This window comes from Triturus cristatus, chromosome 6 (assembly GCF_964204655.1).
Source record: "Triturus cristatus chromosome 6, aTriCri1.1, whole genome shotgun sequence".
Classification (NCBI taxonomy): Eukaryota; Metazoa; Chordata; class Amphibia; order Caudata; family Salamandridae; genus Triturus; species Triturus cristatus.
Window position 1 is genome coordinate 112,506,660 of NC_140589.1, and position 26,631 is coordinate 112,533,290.

The 26,631-nt window shown below is 49.9% G+C and overlaps 1 protein-coding gene across 1 annotated transcript in view; it reads left to right on the forward strand.

Annotated features, from left to right (window-relative positions):
- The window catches only part of LOC146816480 (exportin-5-like), a 1,728,456-nt gene that overhangs the window by 817,265 nt on the left and 884,560 nt on the right, over positions 1-26,631 (forward strand). Inside the window, exon 16 of the mRNA XM_085610324.1 lies at positions 308-334. Within this exon, the coding sequence (XP_085466450.1) occupies positions 308-334 (27 nt within the window). The remainder of the gene's footprint in view (positions 1-307; positions 335-26,631) is intronic.

Sequence of the window (26,631 nt, forward strand, 5' to 3'; positions counted from 1 at the left end):
TGAAATACCTCCTAAAGCCAATGACTGGGCTAACACTCAGAAGTAACCTTAGATAGTTTGCAAGTACATCACAAACACCTCAATACTTCTTGTTTTATACTACCTTAGACTAAAGGTAGTCGATGTTGTTCAGAGGAGCAGTTGTTTCTCATTATTTGTGTTCTGCTTTCACATATTGGATGCAACATGTATAATCTTTTTGCAAGTGCTGTTTATCTTTGAAATCTGTCTGTTATAATTGTACATCTATTTGTGTATAGTGCAAACTGTTGTCTTGAATAATAAACTTTTTTTTCTCCCATTTTAGTTATTTGACACTATTGAAGAGATCAAGGTAAGGGCACACCATGCTATACTTAAATATCACATATAATGAAAATGTCTATTGTTTTATATTGAATAATATACTAGTGGTTAGGATGTTTTACAGGCTTTCAATATTGTGTGACAAGGCAAAGAGGGTATAACAGTGTGGCTTGATTTGCCTAGCATTAGGCATGATAGGTCAAGCTTGGCGCCAGCCGTGATCCCATATTTCCAGGTCCCATGTTGAATGACTTAGCTGCTAATGTGCAGTTTTGTAACTATCATATATTTGTTGGTGTATCCATTTTCTGGCAGTATTTTTTGACCATTGATTGCAATGCTGCTAAGGTTACTGTGAGAAAGTGGCTCTGTATATACTGTTCCTTAATAGGTACAGGGTGTACACAGTCCACAGTCCCCAAGGGTTTGACAGAGGCTAAAGTTAGATATAACCTTACTCTCTAAAGTGGTAGCTTGGTCGAGCAGTAAGGCAGTATCAGAGGACAGTGTAAAGCATTTGTTGTACACACTCAGTCAGCAAATGGTCTCAAACACTCAATAACTGAACTCTAGGCCAATGGTTTATATATAAAAAATATATGCTTGTTTTATTTTAGAACCAACACTTGGCATTAAAATATACTTTCTCAGAATGAGATGCATTATATAAATACTTTTGCAATATGCAATTGACTTTTGTAAACAGTTACAAGTGGTTGCAATAGGCAACACTATATTAAACACAACAATGCATTGAGCTCAATGGAAATTTCAAGTTATTTGCAACAGATCACTTTTAGGATTACTTTTGGAATTCCAGGACTGGATCTTAGATTCAGTCCTGGGTCAGTACTTAGAATCAAGTGATGAAAGTCGACTTAATTACTGTGATGATTTTTAAACAATATTTAGCTATTTTAAAAGTTGACACTTAGAAAATATTTCAGAGAAAACAATCAATGATTCCCTATCGAAGAAAATGCAGGTTACAGGTATGGTACGTTCTCGTTACTTTTGTAATCCAGTACTGGGTGCCTAGACTCAGTACTGGGACCTTTATCCAAAACAGGTAAGTAATTACGTTTTCAGATATTAGACGATTTTTGAAGAATATTAAAAGATTGCAGAAATCGACACTTAGAAGAAATTTCACAGAAAAACAGACAATGGTTTCCTATGGAAGAAAATTGAGTTACTGGTAACTATAGTTGTAAGTATTTTTCAGAGGCAGTGCTGGGCACCAAGATCCAGCACTGGGAGCTCACCTAAGAGCAGATGAGTATTTTCGTTTTCGTTACTCAGCTGATTTTTAGTGAATATTTTAAGATTTGAAAAGTCCACACTTAAAAGAAATTTCAGGAAAAAGCCAGTCAATGTTACCCTATGAAAAAATAGAGTTATCGGTTTAAAGGGAAGTACTCGACTGGCAGAGTTGAGGTTCTGGGCATAGACTCAGGGGTCACCCAGGGTCGGGTAGGTACAGTTGGTTCACCCTCAGCGACTCTAGGGCGGCCGGGTGCAGAGAGAGTTAGGCCCAATGTTATCCTATGAGGGATAGGGGGTCCGTGGTTGGTGGCTGCTGACTAGCAAGCCACGCGGCTGTGGGAGCTGGGCTCCTGGTCACTTACTCAGGGCAAGTGGGGAAGTAGGTAGGTGTAGAGGTTGCACTGCCAGGGCCACTCGGGCGGCTGGGTGCAGGGTGCTTTTGAGCCTTCGGGCACTCAATTGATTTCAATGGGAAATCTCCGGTTTAGAAAAAGACTGCAAGCTCTGGGACGAGGATTCTTCAGGTGCCACCACCACTTCGAGAGATAAGTTGGGTAGTTTGAGGAAAGGTAGGTACCCCGGGATTGGGCACAGGGGGACCGTGGGGCACCGCGTGCAGGGGTGCCTTTTGGTGTTGGGAACTCTTACCCTCTGTTGATCGCGGTAGGGGGGGCACCTTGTTCTGAGGCTGCAGGCTTCTTCAGGAGTGTCGAGGGATGTCCTTGGGTGCCGGACTCGGGGTCACAGTCGCCGTGGGGGTCGTCCTCGTGGTCTTTGTTCTATCCGGCACTGGCCAGGCTTGGCTGGTGCAGAGTGTGCTGGGTTCGCGGTTCCGGGCTGCTGCCAGGGATTAGAGGTGGGTTTTGAGTAGAGCCTCTACTCATGGGAGTCCCAGGGTCTTAGAGCCAAAAGGTAGCCAGGTCCTCCGGGGTTTGTGAGGTTGCTGGCCACAAGAGATGCTGGGTTGGAGCAGGAGCAGGTTCGAGGGTCGACCGGCCGGTAGGGCTGGGGCCAAAGCAGTTGGTGTCTTCCTCTTCTTAGCAGCTGCAGCGCAGGTCTTCTTTCTTCTTGCTCTTCTTTGTATTTCGGAATCTGGAATCTGGGGAAGGAAGGTTCAGGGTGCCCCTAAATACTAGATTTAGGGGCGTAACAGGTTGGTGAAGGGCAGGGACCAATGGGTCCCTGTCATGGGGTGGGTACACCCCCTATCCTGCCTCTCTCCTGTGGGAGGGGGGCAGTAGCCTAATCCTGATAGGGTAGGGCTTCCCATCTTCAAGATGGCGAGCGCCCGGAGATGTGCTTCACCTCGCCTCCCCCTCCTGAGGGGTGGGGTTGGCAGGCTGGCACATCCCCTGTCCCTATTTGGGGTTTAGGCCAAGCTTCCCGCCAGAGTGGGGGGTTGCAGTGGCCTGAGGAAGCTCACAGAGGCGGCATGCCTTTGAAGCTTCCCCCTGCCCATCCTGGGGGAGGAGATTTAGCACCTCGCCCAGGATGTGCATTGTTGCAGGCCCAGGAGAGCAGGGGCTCTCCCACCCAGGGGTCCAGCAACATGTCTGCTGTGTGGCAGCCTCAGAGCAGGCGTGGATTGTAGGTTAGGTTTAAGGGGGCATCTCTAAGATGCCCTCTGGGGTGCTTGGTACATTAAATCCCACAATGGCATCAGTGTGGGTTTAATGTGCTGAGAAGTTTGATACCAAACTTCTGTCTTCAGTGTTGCCATTATGGTGCTGTGGAGTTTGTGTTTGATGAGCTCTCAGCACCATGTACTCTTAAATGGCAGCACTGCACTTACAGTGCTCAGGAATGGACCTGGGTACTGTAGGGGCACAGGGCTCCTGCTCCTGTGCCCACACCATTGGCATAAGGCACCCAGCTAGAGGGGTGGCTGATGTATGCCATGGCAGTGTAGGTGATGGGCATGGCACACAGGGATGTGTGCCATGTCGACTTTGTTTTGTCTTGCACCCAGACACCCAGCCTGCAAAGGCAGTGTGTAAGGGTACAGGGCCTCTAAGGGCACAATGAGTGCTGCAGCCCTTAGAGGCCTTCCCTGGTCACAAGGCCCTGGGTACCTAGGGTACCATTTACCAGAGGCTGACATGTGGCCAGGGTTTGCCAATTTGGGTTTGGTGTGTTTTAGGGAAGGAACATAGGCCCTGGGCACCTGATTGTCAGGAGTCCAGGGCACACTCAGTCAAAGTACATTCAGCAATTCAGCAAAAAGTGCCGGCATACCATGCAAGAAAGATGGCACTTTCTCACAGTTACTGCTTAAATAACATTGTACTCAGCACAATTTTGCTTAACCCCATTGAGGTAGAATCGGTGTTGTGGCCAACAGAATCTTCAAGCACAGACCATCTGTAGTCAGGCTTCCTCTTCAATCCGTACACTCAGACAATAAGCCAGTCTAGTATTGTTGTCAAAGCTTCATTGCATGTGAGCCTAAGATATTGTGCCCTTTGATCAGTGTGTGAATTGGTGCTTGGAAGGGGGTGTATCTGGATGCCTAGAAGTGGGGCTCTGTGCCCCACAATACAATTGGCTGAAATTAATTATACCCCTGCGGTGGCGGGAGGATGGGGCGCCCAGCACTCTTGGGAGACGACTACCAGTTGTAAAGAAGCCATCTGAAACTACTGAGGAAAATCTTGTGGAGCGGATGGGTGAGGGGACTGATTTGACTGGCAGCGTGCTCTCCTCGGAGGCCAGACAGGAACCAGCACAGATGACGTGCCCGATGGTGCTCCTGTGCTCGGTCCATTAAATTTAATAGGCTATCTGTGCCACCTCTTCTGCCCACGGGTCTGGGGCAGTGACACGCTGAAGGAAGACACGCGAGCGCTGTTGGCTGGGTTGTACAGTAGTGGCCACCTTTTTGTAGCCGCAGGAGCCGTACTTGGAACTGGTGAAAGGCGCAGCGGCTGCTCCATGACTGCAGCACCTTTGGGAGTTTCTGGCAGTGTGATGCAGCTTGAGGGCAAATGCAATCCCCCTGTGACGCAGAGAAATTACAGGTGGGATTGTCTCTGGTGGGCAGATGGTCCTACACTTAATTTCTACTGCTGGGGTGACTTTTTGTTACAGTCCCAGGTGGCTATGTGATGTCTCGCTGAAATAAAAGCCATGAAATAAAGAAGTAATTTCCTGCCATTCAGTTGGACTGAACCTCAGGGGAACCATTGCTGTTGTCAGCCTGGTTGTATGAAGAGTGCCTCAAGGAGAGAAATCTGTTTCTTGTAGCATTTAACCGGTTTAAGCTGCTCCTGCAGGTGGAGAATGCCTACTGGAGAATGAGTTGAAGATGTGCACTCTTTGAGTATATTGGGTGCTGTTGCGGACCCAGGTGTGAGCCCGTTATCTGCTGGAGATCTTGGGGTCAGCTGCTTACTGTGGACTCCTGCACCCTGGTCCCGATAGATTTATTAGGCAATGGCAAGTATGAGAGAGAGTGATGCTCGGAAGAGTAATCAATTTGATTCCAAACGGTCTAAAAAATGACAAGACAATATGGATGCAGAGGCCCTCTTAATTGAAATGAAAAGTCAGCTCATTTGTGGTGACTGCAAGATTGACATTTGAATCCAATATTTGATCTGCTTAGTGAGTAGATAGATGGTGATGACATGAAAATGCACATGAATGAATGAAGCAGTTAACGAATCAGTGGTTTTAAAGAGCGCACGACTACAGCGCACGGGACGAACGTCTTGGTGCTACGTCTAGCAGAATGACCCAAAATCAAACTTCGCAAGAAAAGATAGCAGAATAATTCCTTTAACCACACCATGATTAGGTATTGGAAGTTATCTGAGGAACAAATTAAGATTTGGAGACAAGTGAAAGACGGAGCAATATAAGAACGGCGGGCCTTGCAGAGACCACGACGATGGTTTTGTTGGTGACCTGTAAACTTATGCGGAATCACTTCACTGAACTTGTTTGCAGAAATACCTTTTCATACATGTTCATCGCTTCCTCTGAGAGGCACATTTCTCTTCCAAAACATTTAGAGGCTACCCCAGTGAATTATTGTGATATAGTGCTGCGTTTGGCAAGGGAGAAAGGGGAACTATTGTGCCAGTATATGTCCTTCTTGATCCATCCTGATTCCACTCCTACAATGCAAAAGGTGCAGAGTGGCTTTCTACCAGTGAAGACATTTTTGATGGATAGCAATGTGAAATTCACAATGCTGTACCCAGCCATTCCGAAGATCTTGAGGGGGACAACATTTCCAATTCGTCTTGAGGGTTTCTCCATTAAAAGCATAAGCATTGGATAGTCCTGCCTGTGGACAAGAATCCCAGAATACTTTTCTAAAGTCAGTTTGTGTAGAATCTTTGCCTTACTTTAGAAAGGCAGGAAGTATGTAACACAAATGTATAATTTATCAGCCTAAAAACAAGCAATCTTGTAAATTCCACTAAATGGGGTGTATTAAATGGTGTGGTTGTGCATCCTCACTGTGCAGTAGACTTACCAATACCCCTTTAGGTCCAGTAGGTTTAGTATGTAAAGCCCTCAGCTCAACCCTCGGTAGCTGTGGTACTGAACAGCAAGGCTTACACATAATAACAAGTGTAAAGCATTTAAATAGCACCAAAACTATTGAAAAAGAAATCAGACACTAATTTAGAAAAATAGATATTTATTTTTTTATTAGAATGTAGACACTAGAACGAAAAAGATCCACCAAAGGGTTCCAGAGATACAGATTTTACAAGCAATAATAAATCACAGCAATTTCACGCAATGGCGAGCATGCCATGGCAAAGTCAACGAATTGTAATTCATAGAGTTAGCGCACACCTTTGCATATGAACTGATCTCACAAGAAAATAACAGCTGAACTAGTATGCGTGCCAACCAGACAGATGTAGCCAACCCTTAATGCATAAAGGAAAATGTGAGAGTGACTGTTCACCCGATCTCTAGTTGCACAGTGAATATTACAATTATTCACATAATCAAAGAAGAAAACATCCAGTGAATAATGATGAATCTCAATTTTTTTTTAACCAAGATGTGTACTTATGACACACTGAAAATTTAGCCTTTATTTGGCTCATTCTACTTCAAAAACGTGATAATTTAAAAAATAATTGTGTATATAATAGTTAAAAAATAATGTAAACATGTCTGTTGTACATAAATGAACATAAATGCTACATCTCCATTCAATGATGTGCACAATGCATTTCTGGATTAACAGATTCCTTCTTCAGGGGACACTGTGAAAAGAATGAAAAAAAATAAGCAAAATAGTTGTGTTGAAAACAAGCAACAGTTAATATACAACATACAGGGACATGGATGTGTCCATTCAAAATGCACAAAGGCATGGCAAAAAGATGGAGGAAAACCGATGCGAGTAAAGAATAGGAAACCCGAGGGATGCGTTGAAGAAAAAGTTTGATAGACCCAGAAAGTCCACCTCATGAAAAGTATCAGCGAAGGACACTCACACTAACCCGCAATCAACATCCCAATGTAGAAACAAAGTGCTCAACTACACCGATATCGTGTCAACCAGCGCTGAAAAGACCAAAAGATGCTTGCTTGGGACTTACAAGACGTGTTCATAATTCCGCGAGACTGGAGATGCTGTCTGCGTAGTGCGATCTGAAAAGTGTCAATAGATGAAAAGACTACTCGAAAAACGAGAGTTTTGCAATCAAGAAACAAACTGCTGTGGGATAAAATACCCTAACTTTGTAAGCAAGTGCACAGATGCACTGTGATGCCGCAACGACTCGCTGAGATGGTGACTTCCGGTTGTTGCAACAGCAAATGTGAGAACCAAATTCCTAAACACAAAAAGAAGAATGGAAATATTGAAATCACTACGAGGTACCATGACAGTCTGTGGGCACACTAAATAGCCTGCAAATACCTTTGAAGCTTGTCGGGCGAGCCTAAATATGCGCAGTGACCAGTCAATGTTATATAAGTCCTGTAAATAAACCGAGACAAGAAATTAATCGTGAGAAACCACTCACACTATACTAAGAACACCCTCAAGACCTGCAATTACCTCCTAAGGTGGCTGTGAGCCTGGATGGGAAAGTGGCTGCTCCATACTGATACATGATGCACACTGATAGTGCTGGTTGCCGCCTAATACTGAATTATCTATCAAGAGAGACAGGATTCATCGTCAACAAGCCGTCAAGACTATCCGTACCCAAATACTACTGCCTGACGACCCTACTGCTTACCGTTTACCAAAAGAAACTTATCCTCCACTGACAAGCATATGGGCAGTTCTCCGCACAACCAGGAACTGGAAAGCCACTAATGAATACTAAGCACCGAAAAAACAAACCAAACTCAGCTGGTGAGAAAGGGCGCTATGATGAAACGGGCAACTTAATGAAAGACTCATGCAATGATAGAAATGAACCAATACAGAGTATAGAGAACACCCAGTCAAGGAATAACTCTCTCCAAGTAAATTCATGACTACCAAAAGCTGAAATGTTAACTTATCTCGAAGAGCCAGATTAACCATATTTAACACAGTATCAGTACAATCGATGATAGAAACGAGGAAAAGATCGGACTGAATGAAAAATGAGATAGATGGAATGTCAGCAGAGAAAGATAGAAAACATGATAAATAAGGTGCTTTGAGAAAAGACCTCATAGAAAATGACATCCATGTTTTGTTGCCATAAATTTGCACATTGTACACAATGATCCAACATATGTGAAAATTAAGAAATAAATCTGTACACAACAATATCCGATAATGACAACGAACTTTGTGACAAACATAGTAAGGATAGACATTATAAAAAGCATGACGTCAATTTTGTCGTTCAGGCCTGATGGGGTCATGGTTTGAAGCAACTTGATCCACCAAACTTTGCACTGTGATAACCATTTAGCGTTCTCTCTACCCATTTTGGTCTGAACCACTTCTAAGATTGTGAATCTCAATTGCGCTATGGTGTGGTGGTGTTCTAACCAATGTGTGACAAAGTTGGATTTCATGCTTTTTGTTCTGTGATCATGATTTTTATTTTCCACTCAGTTATTCCTACGTATAATAACCCGCAAGGGCATTTTATACAGTAAATGACAAATGAAGAATTACAATCTTCTGAGTGTTTGAGATGATTCAATTTACCGGAGTGCGGATGGTTGTTCTTGTTCCATAACATCACGTTATTGCAGTTCATGCAGTTGTGGCATTTGTACATACCAGTTTCTGTGGTGGTGTTTACTGGTTTAACTTGCTTCATCAGTCGACTCCGGTCCGACGCCGCAGGCCCCCGAGGGATCCAGGCCTGGATCCCAGTCGGCGCCGGTCGACCTAATGACCTCTCTGCCGGCGCTGACTTCAGTGCCACCCCCGGCACGTATTCGGACGATGCCGTTCCCCAGTTTAGTCCCGGTCCGGGCCCGGCGTCGGAGCGGCGCCGTCCAGCGCCGCACCCGACGCCTATGGGTGGCAATTTCATCTTCCGCCCAGCTCCGATCATTCCTCCGGTCTACCAGGAATCGGATGACAGTGACGACTGGGAGGGGTCTGAGGACCCTCTGGCCAGGCAGGGCCAGTTATCTCAGGACTGGGCAGACGATCTGGGGGATGCCAGTGGTCTTGACACCTCCCCTGACACTGGCTTCATCTCTCCTCCGACTGTGGCTTCGGAGGAAGGTGCTGCATTTTCTGTGGTGCTGCGCAAGTCGGCCGAAGCCCTTGGGCTGGAGCTACCTCCTCACTGAAGTGCTCCAACCGTCAGCAAGCTCCTCGGAGTCTCTGCTGCAGTTTAATGAAGCACTGGTTGACGTTCTGAAGGGCACCTGGTCCAAGCCCTCCACAGTACCTCCTGTGGACCGGAACGTGGCCCGGCGCCACCGCCCTGCACCGGGCGACCCCAGTTTTCTGTCCATGCACCCCACGCCCGAGAGCCTGGTTATCCAGGCCTCTACTTCCCAGACCTCCTTCCTGTCCGCTCCCCCGGATCGGGAATCCAAGAGACTAGAACAGTTTGGTAAGAAGCTGTTCTCCTCCCTTAGTTAGGGGTTCTGGTCTATTAACACCGCGTATCTCTTGGACCGTTACTCCCACTCCCTGTGGGATACGGTGGAGGACGTGCTGCCACCTTGCCCGGAGGAGGCCCGGTCACGGCTCGCCCAGGCTCATGCAGAGGGGCGGGATGCAGCGCGGCATGCAATCCGATGTGGACTGGACACTACGGACTCGCTGGGTAGGGCAATGTCGACCACGGTGGCGCTTCGTCGCCACGCCTGTCTGCGGTCCACGATTTTTTCTGGGGGTGTCCAGAGCACCCTTATGGACATACCCTTCGATGGCAGTCACCTTTATGGCGACAATGCAGATAGTGCGCTGGAGCACTTTAAGGACTCCAGGGCTACGGCCAAGTCCTTGGGCCTCTCGGGCCGCGCCTGCAAACTTTCACTTTTCGCCCCTTTCGTGGTGCCCCCTCCCGTCTACCTAGCCACAGGCCGCAGAACCAACATCCACGCGGTCACGGATGGGGATTCCGCTGATGCGGGACAACGTGCCGGTCCGTCTACATCTACCCCAGCAGCATCCGCCTCAAAGCCCTCCTAGTCCGTGCTTTCAGGCCCATTCCACGCCAGTGGGAGGCAGAGTTCGCCAGCACCTGCTCCACTGGTGTTCCATCACGTCGGACAGGTGGGTGCTGCATATCGTCCGAAGGGGCTACTCCCTCCCCTTCGAGGCTGAGGAAAATAATAATTTCCTTCTCAGGGGACTCACTGATGCTTAGTCCATTCAAACCAATAATAAAGAATTTGGCACAGAAGCTGAAATATAAAAGAACATTTTTATTAAACTCCAAATGAGTGTGACTACGTCACACACAAGCCGTAGCAACTGAATGAGGTAGTCCATAGAATGGCCTTACTTCATGTCTTATATACTCGTTATCCTGCCCCAGGCATGTAAGGGAGTTGTACCAATTACATTCCTAAACAAATGGAAAATCTGGAGGGTCAGCAGGTGAGTAGCCTTTGGGGTTTTAGCAGGATATGGGCAAAACATAATTACATAGTTCACAAAGGTTAACCTGATTTAGATGCAACTGCAGGGCATGGCATGATTACATGTACAGTATCCCAACCCAAAAGTTAATCATTAGGAATGTCCCAAATTCAATCTCCAAAAGCCGGACAAACCTATAATTGAAAGCATAACCCATGTAATGAAGAAACCTAAAAAAGAAACAGTAACAGATGATGAACAAGATAAGGCATGTGCAAGGAAACTAAAAGTTAACGATGTCCTGAACATTGATTGGCAATCTCAGACAAAGATCGATCAGGGAAATTGGCTTTGCGAGGTCAGTTTCTTACAGTTCATTTCAGAGTCAGAAAGAAACCTAGTTAATGTATATATGGACTAAGAAGGCCAGGCCACTTTGTTCGCCAGGCTACCTTCACAGGCCTACGTGAGGGCAACACAAAATGGTGGCACCGAACAAAATGGAGTCAGACTCGAGAATTACAGAACCTCAAGGCGACCCCTCCAGCCATGCCACCCCAGTACCACCGCATGTCGGGGGATCACTTGAATCTTCTGCAGGAGGAAGTTACGTTCCTGGTCCAGAAGTAGGTAGTGGTGGTTATTCCCACTACTTTCTGGTTCCCAAGAAGGTCAAAGGGGGCCTACGCCATATCTTGGACCTCAGGAACGTCAACGCCTTCCTCCGGAAGGAGAAGTTCAAGATGCTCAGGTTCTGGCTGCCCTAGACCCTGGAGACTGGATGGTAGCGTTGGTCTTGCAGGACGCTTATTTCCACATCCCTGTCCTGCCGCCCACCGGCGCTACCTGCGGTTCACGGTGGGCCAGGAGCATTTTCAGTTTACCATGCTCCCCTTCGGCCTCACCAGTGCCCCTCGGGTGTTCACGAAAGTGATGGCGGTGGTCGCAGCTCATCTGCGCAGATTGGGGGTTCCAGTCTTCCCCTATCTCGACGACTGGTTGTTGAAGGTGGGCTCGCCCCAGGCAGTCGTCTCCCACCTCCAAACTACGGTCGACCTCCTGCATTTGCTGGGGTTCTCCATCAATGTGCCGAAGTCGCATCTGAGTCCCTCCCAGAAGCTCCTCTTCATCGCAGCGGTTCTGGACTCGGCGCAGTTCCGGGCCTATCCTCCGGAACAGCAGGTCCAGGATATTCAGGCTCTGATTCACATCTTTCGGACTCTATCCCGGGTTTTGGTCAGGTTGGTGCTGCGACTTCTGGGTCTGATGGCCTCCTGCATCCTGTTTGTGCATCACGCCAGATGGCGAATGCGGGCTCTGCAGTGGGACCTGAAGTTTCAGTGGGCCCAACCTGTCCGACCACGTCCTGATCTCGGAGGGCACTGCGAGACAGTTGCAGTGGTGGCTCACGGACCGCGATTGGGTCAGTTGCAGATCCCTCTCCCTAACCCAACCGGAGCACGTAGTAGTGACGGATGCGTGCCTCCTGGGATGGGGTTGGCCACATGGGAGAGGCGGAGATCAGAGGCCTCTGGTCTCCGGCGGAGTCTCGACTCCATATCAACCTTCTGGAGCTGAGACCGATCCGACTTGCACTGAAGGCATTCCTTCCCTCTGTCCAGGGAAGTGTAGTGCAGGTGTTCACGGACAACACGACCGCCATGTGGTATTGCAACAAACAGGGCGGGGTGGGGTCGTGGACCTTTTGTCAGGAGGCTCTGCGCCTCTGGACATGGCTGCAACATCAGGGCATCACCCTGGTGGTTCAACATCTGGCGGGCTCTCTGAACGCCAGAGCAGACGGACTCAGCCACCGGTGCATGATGGATCACGAATGGCCTCTCAACTCTGACATGGCGCACAGCCGCTTTCGGCAGTGGGGAGAGCCTTGGTTAGATCTATTTGCCATCGAAGAGAACGCGCAATGTCAGCAGTTCTACGTGTTGGAGTTTCCAAGGCGGCACTCGCTCGGGGACGCTTTTAGTCCCGAGTGGAGTTGCAGTCTGTTGTATGCCTTTCCGCCTATACCACTTCTGCCCAGAGTGCTGAAGAAGATCAGGCGTGACCGGGCCCAAGTCATCCTTGTGGCTCCGGATTGGGCAAGAAGGTACTGGTATCCCGAGCTACTCAGTCTGTCGATCGATCCCCCGATATGACTGCGTCTTCAGGAGGACCTTCTGTTGCAGCAGCAGGTGACGGTCCTTAACCCGAACCTGGCCAGCCTCCACCTCCATGCGTGGAGATTAAGCGGTGGCAGTTGATGCCATTTAACTTGCCTCCTGAAGTCTGTGATGTTATTCTGGCAGCCAGGCGTCCCTCCACAAAATCGGTATACGCCTGCAGGTGAAACAAATTTGTGGCATGGTGCACAGCAAAGGCTTTGGATCCCCTTTCCGCCCCTCTTTCTGAGGTTCTCCTCATTCTTCTTTCCATGGCCCAGCAGGGCTCTGCTCTGGGCACTCTTAAAGGTTATCTTTCAGCTGTCTCTGCTTTCCTACGGCTTCCTGATCAGCCTTCTGTTCAAATCCCCTGTTGTTTCTCACTTCTTTAAGGGCATTTCTCACATGTTTCCTCCTGTCTCTTTCGTAATGCCTCAGTGGGATTTGAATCTGGTACTCACGTATCTGATGTGTGCTCCCTTTGAGCCACTTCATAATTGTCCCCTTCGTCTGTTGACGCTTAAGACTACTTTCCTGGTGGCCATCACCTCTGCTAGAAGGGTGAGTGAGCTCCAGGCTCTCTCTTATAAGCCTCCTTTCCTTTCTGTCCATATCGGACAAAGTTGTTCTCAGGACTCGTCCTTCCTTTCTTCCTAAGGTGGTGACTGCCTTTCACATCGGGCAGTCTGTTATGCTGCCCACCTTCTTTTTGCCTCCGCATCCCTCGAAAGAGGAAGAGCGGCTCCTCTGTCTGGACCCAAAACGGGCGCTGTCCTTCTATTTGGACCGCACCAAGCAGTTCCGGGTGGACGACCAACTCTTTGTCGGCTTCGTGGGCGCTAAGAAGGGACAAGCAGTGGACAAACGGACCATCTCTCGGTGGGTCGTTTTGTGTATCAAGACCTGCTACTCCTTAGCTAAAAAGGAACCTCCTATTGGGCTGAGGGCCCATTCTACTCAGGCCACAGCGGCGACCACTGCCCTGGGCCTCGAAGTCCCCTTGCAGGACATTTGTCAGGCAGCAACGTGGGCCTCGCTGCATACGTTTGCCAAACATTATTGCCTGGACAGCCAAGTCCGGAGAGACGGCTTCTTTGGTCGTTCTGTTCTCCAGGACTTTCTGGTGTGATCTTGGTTCGCAGACCCACCACCGGGGTTGGTATTGCTGGGGTATCTATTCTAAGGTGAGGAATCTAACTAACGTGTTTCTTTCAGATGAACAAGTTACTTACCTTCGGTAACGATGTATCTGTAAGAAACATTAGTTGGTTAGATTCCTCACCGACCCACCCATCCTCCCCGTTCTGCGAACCGATATCTAGGGTTGAGATCATCCCTTTCAGGGCCTTTGCATTTTTTGGCACCAGTGTCAATCTCTTGCATGGCTCTGTGTTCCTGGCGCGGAAAGCAATGTACAAGAACTGACGTCAGCGCGCGAGAGTGGCGTCTAAGTACTTTGACGTCATCCCGGCGATCATGACGCCGACGACTGACGCGGAGCCGCAGACGACGCCTAGCGACGTGCAAGGGTATTGCTGACAAATCTACCCGGATCCTACCGAACGCCTGGGGATATTCTAAGGTGAGGAATCTAACTAATGTTTCTTACAGATATATTGTTACCGAAGGTAAGTAACTTGTTCTTCTCAGCATCTGAGAGAATGGTAAATTCTGTAACAAGGAAGGTGGATGGAAACTTGAAAATATCAACAAGTTGTTCCTATCTGTCAGGTTTTTTTTAACACAGTAGTTTCCAATTTGTTGGGGCCATGGGTTATCAATACATCCAGGAACGGTAAGCTTGTCGTGCTGATTGAATGGGTCAACTGTATACGGGGGTTCTTCTGAATTAACTCTTTAATTCTTTGTGCCATTTGTGCAGGTGAGTCATTACAAATTAAGAAAATATCATCTATGAACCTGCTATAGAAAATTAAATTTGAATGCCATCGTGCATCTGACAAAAATGTGGTCTTGTTCAAATTTGGCCATAAAGATGTTCGCGTAGGCTGGTGCCCCCGTAAAACCCATTGATGTGCCACTCATTTGCTAGAGAAATTGATTTTTCCACTCTAGCTGTGTTGAAGGCAGAAATGCAGTGGTTCTAGAATGAATATCTTGTTCGCTCCTTTCTAAGGAAGTTGAAGCAAAGCCCACTCACAGGCGTCTAAAACGTCTTGTAAAGGTATCGAGGTATATAGCCCTGTGACATCGATAGAACAAAGAAGCCAACGTGCATCATGATCAGTTGCAACCAGGTTCATCAATTGAAGAAAGGGAGTCGTGTCTTGATATAACTCTTCCAATTTTGAACAAAAGTTTGTATAAAATTATCGACATATTGGCCGGCAGGTTCAAAAACAGATCCACACCCAGACACAATGGGTCTGAAGGGATGGTTGGTCTAAATTTTTGTGCCCTTTGGGCAACATGTATAATCTGGGTCGCCTTGGATGTTTGACTTGTAAAAATCTTCGAGTATTGGTGGAAATCCACTGCAGGTCAAGCGCCTTGTCTAAAATTTGATCCAATGTCTATACAATTTCTGGTGTTGGATCCCTGTCAAGTTTAATGTTATGTTAGGGGGATTTTCTAAAGCGCGCGACTCACCCGGGGGCATCTCGGCGCTAACTTAGTGATAAACTGATGGGGGAAGTCCGAGTCAAAGTTTCCCATAGATTAAAACAGAAAAGCTTTCAGTTGTTTCCTAAAAATGCTAAAGGAAGTACATTTGCGTAAGGCAATAGGCAGTTGGTTCCAATAGCGAGGGGAAAGGTACGAGAAAGCCTTTCCACCAGTACGAGAAAGACGTATTCGGGGAACCATTAGGAGTCGTAAGGAATTTGATCCAAGGTTGCGGACCGATACCTGTTTGGTAAGCTTCCTTTGGAGGTAGAGGGAGCCTTTGCCCTTAAAATTTGATTTGATTGCTTACTGACCGGTAGCCAGTGAAGCTCTTGCTACAGAGGAGCTGAAGGGGAGCCAGCTGGGCGATTCAGAGTCATTCTCAATGCGGTATTTCGAATCATCTGCAGCTTTGTGACCAGCGTCGTACCTATTTCAGCCAGCAGTGCATTTCCATAGTCAAGGCGACTGATCACCATGGCCTGAACCAGGGTTCTGCGATGTTTAATGGGCAGGTAGCGGTACAAAAGGGGGTGGTGATAGACTGAGCATCAGAACCAATCAAACACTCACACCCAGTCCACAGATCTGGGTTTAATCCATCACCGTTCTTTAGCTCACTCTGCCACCCCAGTTCAGACATGGCCATATGCAAATCAGTCTGACCCTGTGCCTCATGGGAACAGTCCAGCCCGCACTGCCAAGCCATGCCTTCCCTGGACCGGAAACAGGCTTTCTAGGACCGGTTTCTGGCATTTCAGCCGTCTTTAGCCAGGCTTGCTTGAATCCAGTGGCAAAGTGAGCAAGGGACTCGCGTCTGAGCATACCCTGCCAACTAGGATGCTTGGTTCCAGTCCAGGGAGGACCTGGCTTGGCAGTTCGGGCTGGACTGTTCCCATGAGGCACAGGGTCAAGACTGATTTGCATATGGCTGGGTTTAAACTGGAATGGCATGGTGAGCAAAAAAACGATGGATTTAGGCCCAGATCTCTGTACTGGGGTGAATGTATGACATTGTTCTGCATTCTGTCCATCAATTGTTGTTTTTGCATTTGTCACCCTGAGTGGGACGGGTATGCTCAGACGTGAGTCCCGTGCTCTCCATGCCACTGGAATCAAGCTATCCTGGCTGAAGAGGGGTGAAACCCCGAAACTGGTCCTAGGATGCTTTGGTCCAGTCCAGGGAGGACCTGGCTTGGCAGTTAGGGCTGGACTGTTCCCATGAGGCACAGGGTCAAGACTGATTTGCATATGGCTGGGTTCAAACTGGAATGGCATGGTGAGCAAAAAAACGATGGATTTAGGCCCAGATCTCTGTACTGGGGTTAATGTATGACCTTGTTCTGCTTTCTGTCCATCAATTGTTGTTTTTGTAATGGGCAGGTAGGGCAAAATCTTACGTAGGCGACATAGGCTGTAGTAGCAGGAGCTAGAGACAGCTGCAATATGGTCTTTCATAGATAATGCATGGTCAAGTTTTAGTCCCAGGTATCTGAAAGAAACACGTTAGTTAGATTCCTCACCTTAGAATATCCCCAGGCATCAGACTGGATCTGAAAAGATTTTTCGTCAGCAATACCCTTGCGCGTAGCTAGGCGTCGTCTGCGGCTCCGCGTCCGTCATCGTTCGCCGGAATGACGGCGTCGGAGTACTTAGACGCCGGCCTTGCGCGCTGACGTCCGTTCTTCTTTTTTCCACGCCGGACAGCGCCGATCCGGGAAGAGCATACTCTTTAGTCACTTTTTGACTAAACTTTTTTGACTCTTTTGTTCTCTTTGTCGACTTGACACTGGTGCTGGTAGGATGCCTGGTTTTAAACCCTGTGACTCCTGTCACCGACTGATGTTGGTAACGGACCACCACCGCCAGTGCCTGTAATGCCTAGGGGCCGACCACGATTCCGAGTCTTGCCTCGACTGCCGGGCCCTGACTTCGAAGGCTAGGCGGGAGCGGTCCCGTAAGCTTCTGGAGTTCCGGCAGTCTGCTCCGTGCCGTTCATGGTCCCGGTTAAGGAGGAGGTGGAGGGACCAGTCGCGGAGCCGCAGTCATCACCACCACTCATCCGGTTCCAAGTCTTCGGGTAAGTCGAAGCATAGTAAGAAGTCCAAGAGGCGACCTCGCTCTTCGGGCTCCCCTCGCCGGTCGTGCGACTCGGCTGAGGGTTCGGGTGGTACCACCCACGCGGCTCAGTCGGAGCCGCGGGAGTCGCGTCCGTCCCCATACCCGCCGCTCCCTGGGACCAACGCGACTACGGCGGAGATCAGTGCCTTCCTCTCGGCCATGAGAGGCCTGGCTCTGCTGTCGACGCCTGCTGGCGCGCCTTCGGGCCCCGCAGGCTCGACTGGGAGGCCTAGCGAGCCGGCGGCCCCAGCGCCGTTGTCTACTCCGGTCCCGACGCCACAGGTCCCTGTGGAATCCAGGCATGGATCCCAGACGACACCGGTCGACCTCATGACCCCTCCGCCGGCGTCGCCTCCGGTACCACCTCCAGCACCGCCTTCGGACGACGCCGTTCCCCGGTTCGGGCCCGGCGTCAGAGCGGCGCCGCGAGGCGCCACGTGCGACGGGTGTCAATTTCATCTACCGCCCGGCTCCGATCATTCCACCTGTTCACCAGGAATCTGATGACGGTGACGACTGCGAGGGGTCTGAGGACCCTCTGGCCCAGAAGGGCCAGTTATCACAGGACTGGGCAGATGAGCTGGGGGATGCCAGTGGTCTTGAGAACTCCCCTGACCCTGGCTTCAACTCTCCTCCGACCGTGGCTTCGGAGGAAGGTGCTGCATTTTCAGTGGTGCTGCGCAAGGTGGCCGAAGCCCTTGGGCTGGAGCTGCCTGCTGTGGCCGTGAGGACGAATCTCCTCACAGAAGTGCTTCAACCGTCAGCAATCTCCTCGGAGCCTCTGCTGCAGTTTAATGAGGCACTCAGCGATGTTCTGAAGGGCACCTGGTCCAAGCCCTCCACAGTTCCTCCTGTGGACCGGAACGTGGCCCGGGCCACCGCCCTGCACCGGGCGACCCCAGTTTTCTGTCCCAACACCTCACGCCCGAGAGCCTGGTTATCCAGACCTCTACTTCCCAGACCCCCTTCCCGTCCGCTCCCCCGGATCGGGAATCCAAGAGACTTGAACAGTTTGGTAAGAAGCTGTTCTCCTCCCTTAGTTTGGGACTGCGGTCTATTAACACCGCTTTTCTCTTGGGCCGTTACTCCCACTCCCTGCGGAATACAGTGGAGGACGTGCTGCACCAGTGTCCGGAGGAGGCCCGGACACGGCTCGCCCAGGCTCTTGTCGACGGGCGGGATGCATCGCAGCACGCTATCAGATGTGGACTGGACACTACGGACTCGCTGGGTAGGGCGATGTCGACCACAGTGGCGCTCTGCCGCCATTCCTGGCTGCGGTCCACCAGTTTCTCAGGGGATGTTCAGAGCACACTCATGGACATGCCCTTCGATGGCAGTCGCCTTTTTGGCGACAAGGCGGATAGTGTGCTGGAGCGCTTTAAGGACTCCCGGGCTACGGCCAAGTCCTTGGGCCTCTCTGCCACGCGCCCGCAAACTTCTGCCTTTCGCCCCTTTCATGGCCAAGGAAGGGGTGCCCCCTCACGTCCGCCCAGCCACACGCCGCAGAACCAACCTCCACGCGGTCACGGACGTTGATTCCGCCGAGGCGGTACGGGGGGACAACGTGCTGGTCAGTCCACATCTACCTCTGCAGCACCCGCCTCAAAGCCCTCCTAGTCCGTGCTTTCAGGCCCATTCCACGCCAATGGGAGGCAGAGTTCGCCATCACCTGCTCCACTGGCGTTCCATCATGTTGGACAGGTGGGTGCTGCAAATCGCCCGAAGGGGCTACTCCCTCCCCTTCGAGGTGACCCCTCCAGCCATGCCACCGCAGTACCACCGCATGTCGGGGGATCACTTGGATCTTCTACAGGAGGATGTTACGGCCCTCTTGGCCAAGGAGGCCATCGAGCGCGTTCCTGGTCCAGAAGTAGGTTGTGGTTGTTATTCCCACTACTTTCTGGTTCCCAAGAAGGGCAAAGGGGGTCTACGCCCTATCTTGGACCTCAGGAGCGTCAACACCTTCCTCCGGAAGGAGAGGTTGAAGATGCTCACCTTAGCTCAGGTTCTAGCTGCCCTAGACCCTGGAGACTGGATGGTAGCGTTGGACTTGCAGGATGCTTATTTTCACACCCTGTCCTGCCGGCCCACCGGCGTTACCTGCGATTCACGGTGGGCCAAGAGCATTTTCAGTTTACCGTGCTCCCCTTCGGCCTCACCAGTGCCCCTCGGGTGTTCACGAAAGTGATGGCGGTGGTTGCAGCTCATCTGAGCAGATTGGGGGTTCCAGTCTTCCCCTAGCTCGACGACTGGTTGTTGAAGGCGGGCTCGCCCCAAGCAGTCGTCTCCCACCTCCAGACTACGACCGACCTCCTGCATTCGCTGGGGTTCTCCATCAATGTGCCGAAGTCACATCTGAGTCCCTCCCAGACGCTCCTCTTCATCGGAGCGGTTCTGGACTCGGCGCAATTCCGGGCTTATCCTCCGGAACAGCGGGTCCGGGATATTCAGGCTCTGATTCCCATCTTTCAGCCTCTATCCCGGGTTTCGGTCAGGTTGGTGCTGCGGCTTCTGGGTCTGATGGCCTCCTGCATCCTATTGGTGCATCACGCCAGATGGCGAATGCGGGCTCTGCAGGGGGACCTGAAGTTTCAGTGGGCCCAGCATCGGGGCAACCTGTCCGACCATGTGTTGATCTCGGAGGGCACTGCAAGACAGTTGCAGTGGTAGCTCACGAACCGCGATTGGGTCAGTGACAGATCCCTCTCCCTACCCCAACCGGAGCACATGGTAGTGACGGATGTGTCCCTCCTGGGATGGAGAGGCCACATGAGAGAGGCGAAGATCAGAGGACTCTGGTCTCCGGCGGAGTCTTGGCTCCATATCAACCTTTTGGAGCTGAGAGCGATCCGACTTGCACTGAAGGCATTCCTTCCCTCTGTCCGGGGAAGTGTAGTGCAGGTGTTCACGGACAACACCACCGCCATGTGGTATTGCAACAAACAGGGTGGGGTCGTGGACCCTTTGTCAGGAGGCTCTGCGCCTCTGGACATGGCTGGAACATCAGGGCATCACCCTGGTGGTTCAACATCTGGCGGGCTCTTTGAACGCCAGAGCAGACTAACTCAGCCGCCGGTGCATGATGGATCACGAATGGCTTCTACACTCAGACGTGGCACAAGGCCTCTTTCGAGAGTGGGGAGAGCCTTGGTTAGATCAATTCGCCACCGAAGAGAACGTGCAATGATAGCAGTTCTGCGTGTTGGAGTTTCCAAGGCGGCACTTGCTCTGAGACGCTTATCGTCGCGAGTGGAGTTGCGGTCTATTGTACGCCTTTCCGCCTATACCACTTCTGCCCAGACTGCTGAAGAAGATCAGGCGCGACCAGGCCCAAGTCATCTTGGTGGCTCCGGATTGGGCAAGAAGGTACTGGTATCCCGAGCTACTCAGTCTGTCCATCGATCCCACGATCCGACTGTGTCTTCAGGAGGACCTTCTGTCGCATCAGCAGGGGACGGTCCTCCACCCGAACCTGTCCAGTCTCCAACTCCATGCGTGGAGATTGAGCGGCGACAGATGATGCTATTTGACTTTCCTCCTTAAGTCTGTGATGTGATTCTGGCAGCAAGGCGTCCCTCCACAGAATCGGTATATGCCTGCAGGTGGAACAAATTTGTGGCATGGTGCACAGCAAAGGCTGTGGATCCCCTTTCCACCGCTCTTTCTGAGGCTCTCCTCTTTCTTCTTTCCATGGCCCAGCAGGGCTCTGCTCTGGGCACTCTTAAAGGTTATCTTTCTGCTATGTCTGCTTTCTTATGGCTTCCAGATCAGCCTTTTCTTTTCAAATCCCCTGTTGTTTCTCGCTTCTTCAAGGGTATTACTCACATGTTTCCTCCTGTGCCCTTCGTAATGCCTCAGTGGGATTTGATCCTGGTATTGACCTATCTGATGTGTGCTCCCTTTGAGCCACTTCATAATTGTCCTCTTCGTCTGTTGACGCTCAAGACTGCTTTCCTGGTTGCCATCACCTCTGCTAGAAGGGTGAGTGAGCTCCAGGCTCTCTCTTCTAAGCCTCCTTTTCTTTCTGTCCATCCGGACAAGGTTGGTCTAAGGACTCGTCCTTCCTTTCTCCCTAAGGTGGTAACTGCCTTTCACATCGGGCAGTCTGTTACGTTGCCCACCTTCGAAAGAGGAAGAGAGGCTCCACCGTCTGGACCCAAAACGGGCGCTGTCCTTTTATTTGGACCGCACAAAGCAGTTCCGGGTGGACGACCAACTCTTTGTTGGCTACGTGGGCGCTAAGAAGGGGTGGGCGGTGCACAAAAGAACCATCTCTTGGTGGGTCGTTTTGTGTATCAAGGCCTGTTACTCCTTAGCTAAAAAGGAACCTCCTGTAGGGCTGAGGGACCATTCCACTCCGGCCAGAGCAGCGACTTCTGCGCTGGGCCGTGGAGTCCCCTTGCAGGACAACTGTCAGGCAGCAACGTGGGCCTCGCGGCACATGTTTGCCAAACACTATTGCCTGGACAGCCAAGTCCGGAGAGACGGCTTCTGTGGCCTTTCTGTTATCCAGGACTTTCTGGTGTGATCTTGGTTCGCAGACCCACCACCGGGGTTGGTATTGCTGGGGTATCTATTCTAAGGTGAGGAATCTAACTAACGTGTTTCTTTCAGATGAACAAGTTACTTACCTTCGTGTGGGAGGGCAGGCTTAATAAACAGGCGAGGAGGCTGTATATATTTGCCTAAGGAAGGCTTTTTATTGGTTTTCTGTGAGCATAGATATCTGGATGATGTTGGTTCTTCTGGTTTCCCTCCTGAGAGACTGTCTTCCTGGTCCGGTGACTCCGTAGGGTTCAAGGTGGATGTATCGGGGACTTCTTTGGCGATGGCGTGGCCGTCTTCCCGGAGGCTCATAGGAGGGAAAAGAAAGGGGTTTGTCAGGGTGGTATTTTGTGATACGTTAGACTGTCTTAACACCGTCACCGCACCAGCGAGTGTTGTTCAGGAACAGTGGGAGGGGTCGTGAGGGAAATAGGGACGTGAAGGGAAGTATGGACGTGAAGGGAAACACTGCAATTCGAACGTAGACCGGCTAAGTATTGGGAGTCAGTGGTTTAGCAGGATAGTTAGCTTTGGCTATGAGAGGTAGCGAGGTCAGACACTTATCAATACAGATTTCTACTTGGTTACGACAACTACACGGTAACTCGGGCCTCCCGGGTCTCTGCCCAGTCTCCCCGTTGCCTCCCTCAATCCCCCTCCCAGCTCAAACCCCGGTGACGGTTTCACTCACCGACCCCCGCCGTAACTCTCCAGAGTTACGGCCGCTCCTCAGCGTCCTCCGGTGGGCACCACCATTCTTCGTACCAGCGGTCCTCTACGTCCGCGTCGTCTCGGTCTTCCACCTGCTTGTTGTCCTCGGGGTCCGCTCTCTCCTCAGCGCTTTCTCCGTGTTCGTCTTCTCCGTGCGGTTCGTTCCGGGTTCCTTCCTCTTTCTCGCGTTTGGTCCTCGACAACGACGTTTCTTCTCCTCCGCCTTTCATTGGTGTTTGGACTGTACTTCCGGGTTTAACCCCGCCCTCTTCCGGGTCTTCGGTTCCCGTCTGTGAAGAAACCAGAGAGGAGCATGGATATTGTAGTTCCCGTAAGTTCCTCTTCTCTTTAAGAGGGACGGAGGGTGGGAGGTTAGGACCAGAGTGCTTCCATGACGTCAGTCTCGGGCGGTCATCGCGCAATCCCTCACACTTCGGTAACGCTTTATCTGTAAGAAACATTAGTTAGATTCCTCACCGACCCATCCTCCCCCTTCGGCGAACCGATATCTAGGGTTGAGGTCATCCCTTTCAGGGCCCTTGCATTTTTTGGCACCAGTGTCGGTCTCTTGCATGGCTCTGCGTTCCTGGCGTGGAAAGCTATGTACAAGAACTGACGTCAGCGCGCGAGGGCGGCGTCTAAGTACTCGGACGGACGCGGAGCCGCAGACGACGCCTAGCTACGCACAAGGGTATTGCTGACTAAAAATCTTTCCGGATCCAGCCTGACACCTGGGGATATTCTAAGGTGAGGAATCTAACTAATAATGTTTCTTACAGATATATCGTTACCGAAGGTAAGTAACTTGTTCTTTTCAACGATTGTTTTGGAGAGGGGCGGCTCCCAGCTGGGATGGCCACCAGTCATCCATCCAAAAGGTTCAGGCTTTCCCCGTTAATATGATCTCGATCTTGCTTGGGTTTAACTGAAGACAATTTTCCGTCTTCCAGTTTGAGACGACGAGCATACCTGCCGAGAAACAGGTTTTGTCAGATTCTGTGTCGGGCCCAATTGTAAACATAAGCTGAGTATCATCAGCATATGAAATTATCTCGAACTCCAGTGGCTCAACAACTTTTGCCAATGGGGCCATATAAACATTAAAAAATGTTGGACTGAGACAGGAGCCCTGGGGTGAGCCCTGGGGTACGTCCTTATCCAAGCGTGATTTCTCTGAGTGGTAAGGCCCTAGTATGATCGTTTGTCTGTCAGACAAGAAGTTCTGCAGCCATTTTAGAGCTGTGTCTTGGATACCACAGGAATAAAGTCTCTCCACGAGCTTAAAGTGTGAAATGGTGTCAAATGCCGCGGAGAGATCAAGGAGGATCAGGATTGCTGATCCTCTGACGTCCATTTCTCGCCTCACGGAATCAGTCACTGCCAGGATAGAGGTCTCGGTACTAAAACCTGGATGAAACCCTGATTGTAATGGGTCCAGGAGGTTGTTGGACTCAATGTAGAAACTTAACTGCCTGTTTATTGCCGTTTCCAATTGTTTTCCCAACAAGGGTAACAAGGATATGGGCGGATAATTACTAAGTTCCTGAGGGTCTGCAGTTGGTTTTTGTAATATAGGGCGAACATATGCTTCCTTCCAAGAGGTGGGGATTATGCCAGATTGAATAGAGCAATTAAAATAAAATTGAATTTCCAAGGCACAGCTAGGAGCTAGAAGGGCTATAGTTCTGGGAGGACAGAGGTCGCTTGGTGATCCAGATTTGTATAATGTATGAATTGGAGTCCTGTAAATGTTCGGAGACTTTGGTGTCGTAAAAGAAAGCGTCTATTACCACTAATGCACCTCCCTTGTCGGCTGTTTGGAATGCTAATTGTGAATCGTTGGCAAGTTGATGAATGATGCGTGCCTCAGTTTTAGTCAAATTTGATTTCATTGTAGGTTGTAAATTCAATTTAGCAATGTCGTTCTTGATCATTGTCTCAAACGTATCTAACAGTTTGTGCAACGTGTGTGCCATGAAAGTGCTCTGGGGTTTGAATTCCTTGTATTGGGTCTCCTGGTTGGGGCTGTGTGAGTCTGTCGAATCAGTTGATGGCACTACATTCTTAAAAACAAAAATGTCGCAACCGGAGATTCCTCATGAATTTTAAAAGGAACACATTTATTTCCAGAGCATTTGTGTGATATATAGGTACAAAAGATGTGCCTTTGTTCAATGTCTGTTTTTGAGCTTGGGTTAATTGTATTGATGAAATGTTAATAAATAAATCTTGGTCTTGTTCCTTAGATTGTGCCTGTCCAACTCCTTTTCTTTTGCCCCTCTGGTTTTTTTTTTTATTGCTTTGGTCTGGTGGACGTCCAATCGTCTGGCCGCTGGTCAAAAAAGGCATCGACTGTGAAGATGCTGATGTAGTTTCAGTTGACGATGCTCATACTACAGTGTGTGAGGTCATGCCTGCAGTTTGTGGATCTGTAACCAATGGAGTCCTTGTTCCTTCCTTCCATCTCCAGATCGGAAACCACGCTTTCTTGGGACGATGATGTGGGTTTTTGGAAAGGTTTCCTCCGGGCGTACACCTCCACCCAGGTGTACACCTCGTTCAGTTTATAGTCTATTGTGTCTCTACAAAATTTTCTTAGTTTTCTTTCTTGAATTTCCTTGCCATATAATTCCAGTTTGTTGTTCAAATCGTCATGGGTGATTTTTCAATAATCTGGCTCACATTGTGATGACAAGTCTACTTTAATGGTCTCTGCCTCTTCTTCTAAATCCCGAATCGTGCGGGAGAGTCCTTCAATAAGTAACAAAATCAAATCTAAAGAGCACTTATTTAAAACTGCTTGCCACTTCTCCACTTGAGGTGACCAAGTCCAGCAGGGAGCTAGTCAGTGGGACCAGCAAGAGCCACAAAAACTGTTATCTTCACAGAAGAAGCAGTCCTCCAGCAGTTCTAGGCACTTTATCTGCAAGGGATTCCTACGCAATGATCCTGGTGCAAGGAATGAAGTATGCTGAAGATGATCAAAGGATGATGTGGATGTGACACAGTCGACCAGGTTCTTCCTGCAAGGACTCCTTGGTCCACAAAGATGGTGAGGGGTCCTGGTTGCAGGGGTGACGTCCCACAAGGACCTCTGGTGTGGCCGAAGTCCAGTTGTCACTGGACTACCAGTTGCATGTTGCGGTCACAGGCCAGGCCTTCCAAGATCGATAACTCTCTTTCTGAGTGTCCCAGCTAGTCTCTGACAGCACTCCTGGGCTTAGTGAACTGAGGTGCAACTCTGTGCATCGGGTCTTGGTGTTCGGTGCTTTGGGCTTCCAACTTGCGCCAGCAGGCATCTTCAGCTGTTGTGTCCCTGTGCTGGGAACAGGAGGTCAGTCAGCTGGCCCTTGTAGTTCTCTTGGCTTGATTGTACTCTGGAGATAGCTTCTCCTTGTGCAGGACATGGCAGGCACAGTCCCCCCTCTTCACTAGTCACCAGGTGCAGGAGGTGCAGTCTTTGATCGTGCAGCCTCTCTTTGCTAGTCCCGGAGTGCTTCAGGGCAGTTCTTCTTCAGTCTTTCTTCAAAGTCAGTCGAGATCCAACGTCTAGGTGCCAGTGTTGCTCCCTTTATGCTCAGTAAGTGCCCACAAGGCAGGATGCATTTGGTAGCCAATGGGCTACCAGGTTCCCTCCCACCTGATGTCCATTTCTTGTGGAGTGTGGCTTCTGGCTATCATAGGATGCACCATTCTGATCACGCCTAAGATGTCGAATCCCATCTCTTGGTGTTTAGGCCACACTAGCCAATTCAAGGGTGTTACTACGTAAGTGCTACAGGCCCCTGGGGAAACCGGTTTGCCAACTGGTTTCCCTTCTATGCTTTCCATGCCAGCCCATCTACCTCAACAATGGGGCAGCCCTCCGCCCTGGTGTTACACATCTACTCTTCAAAGGCAGCTTCACCTTTGAAG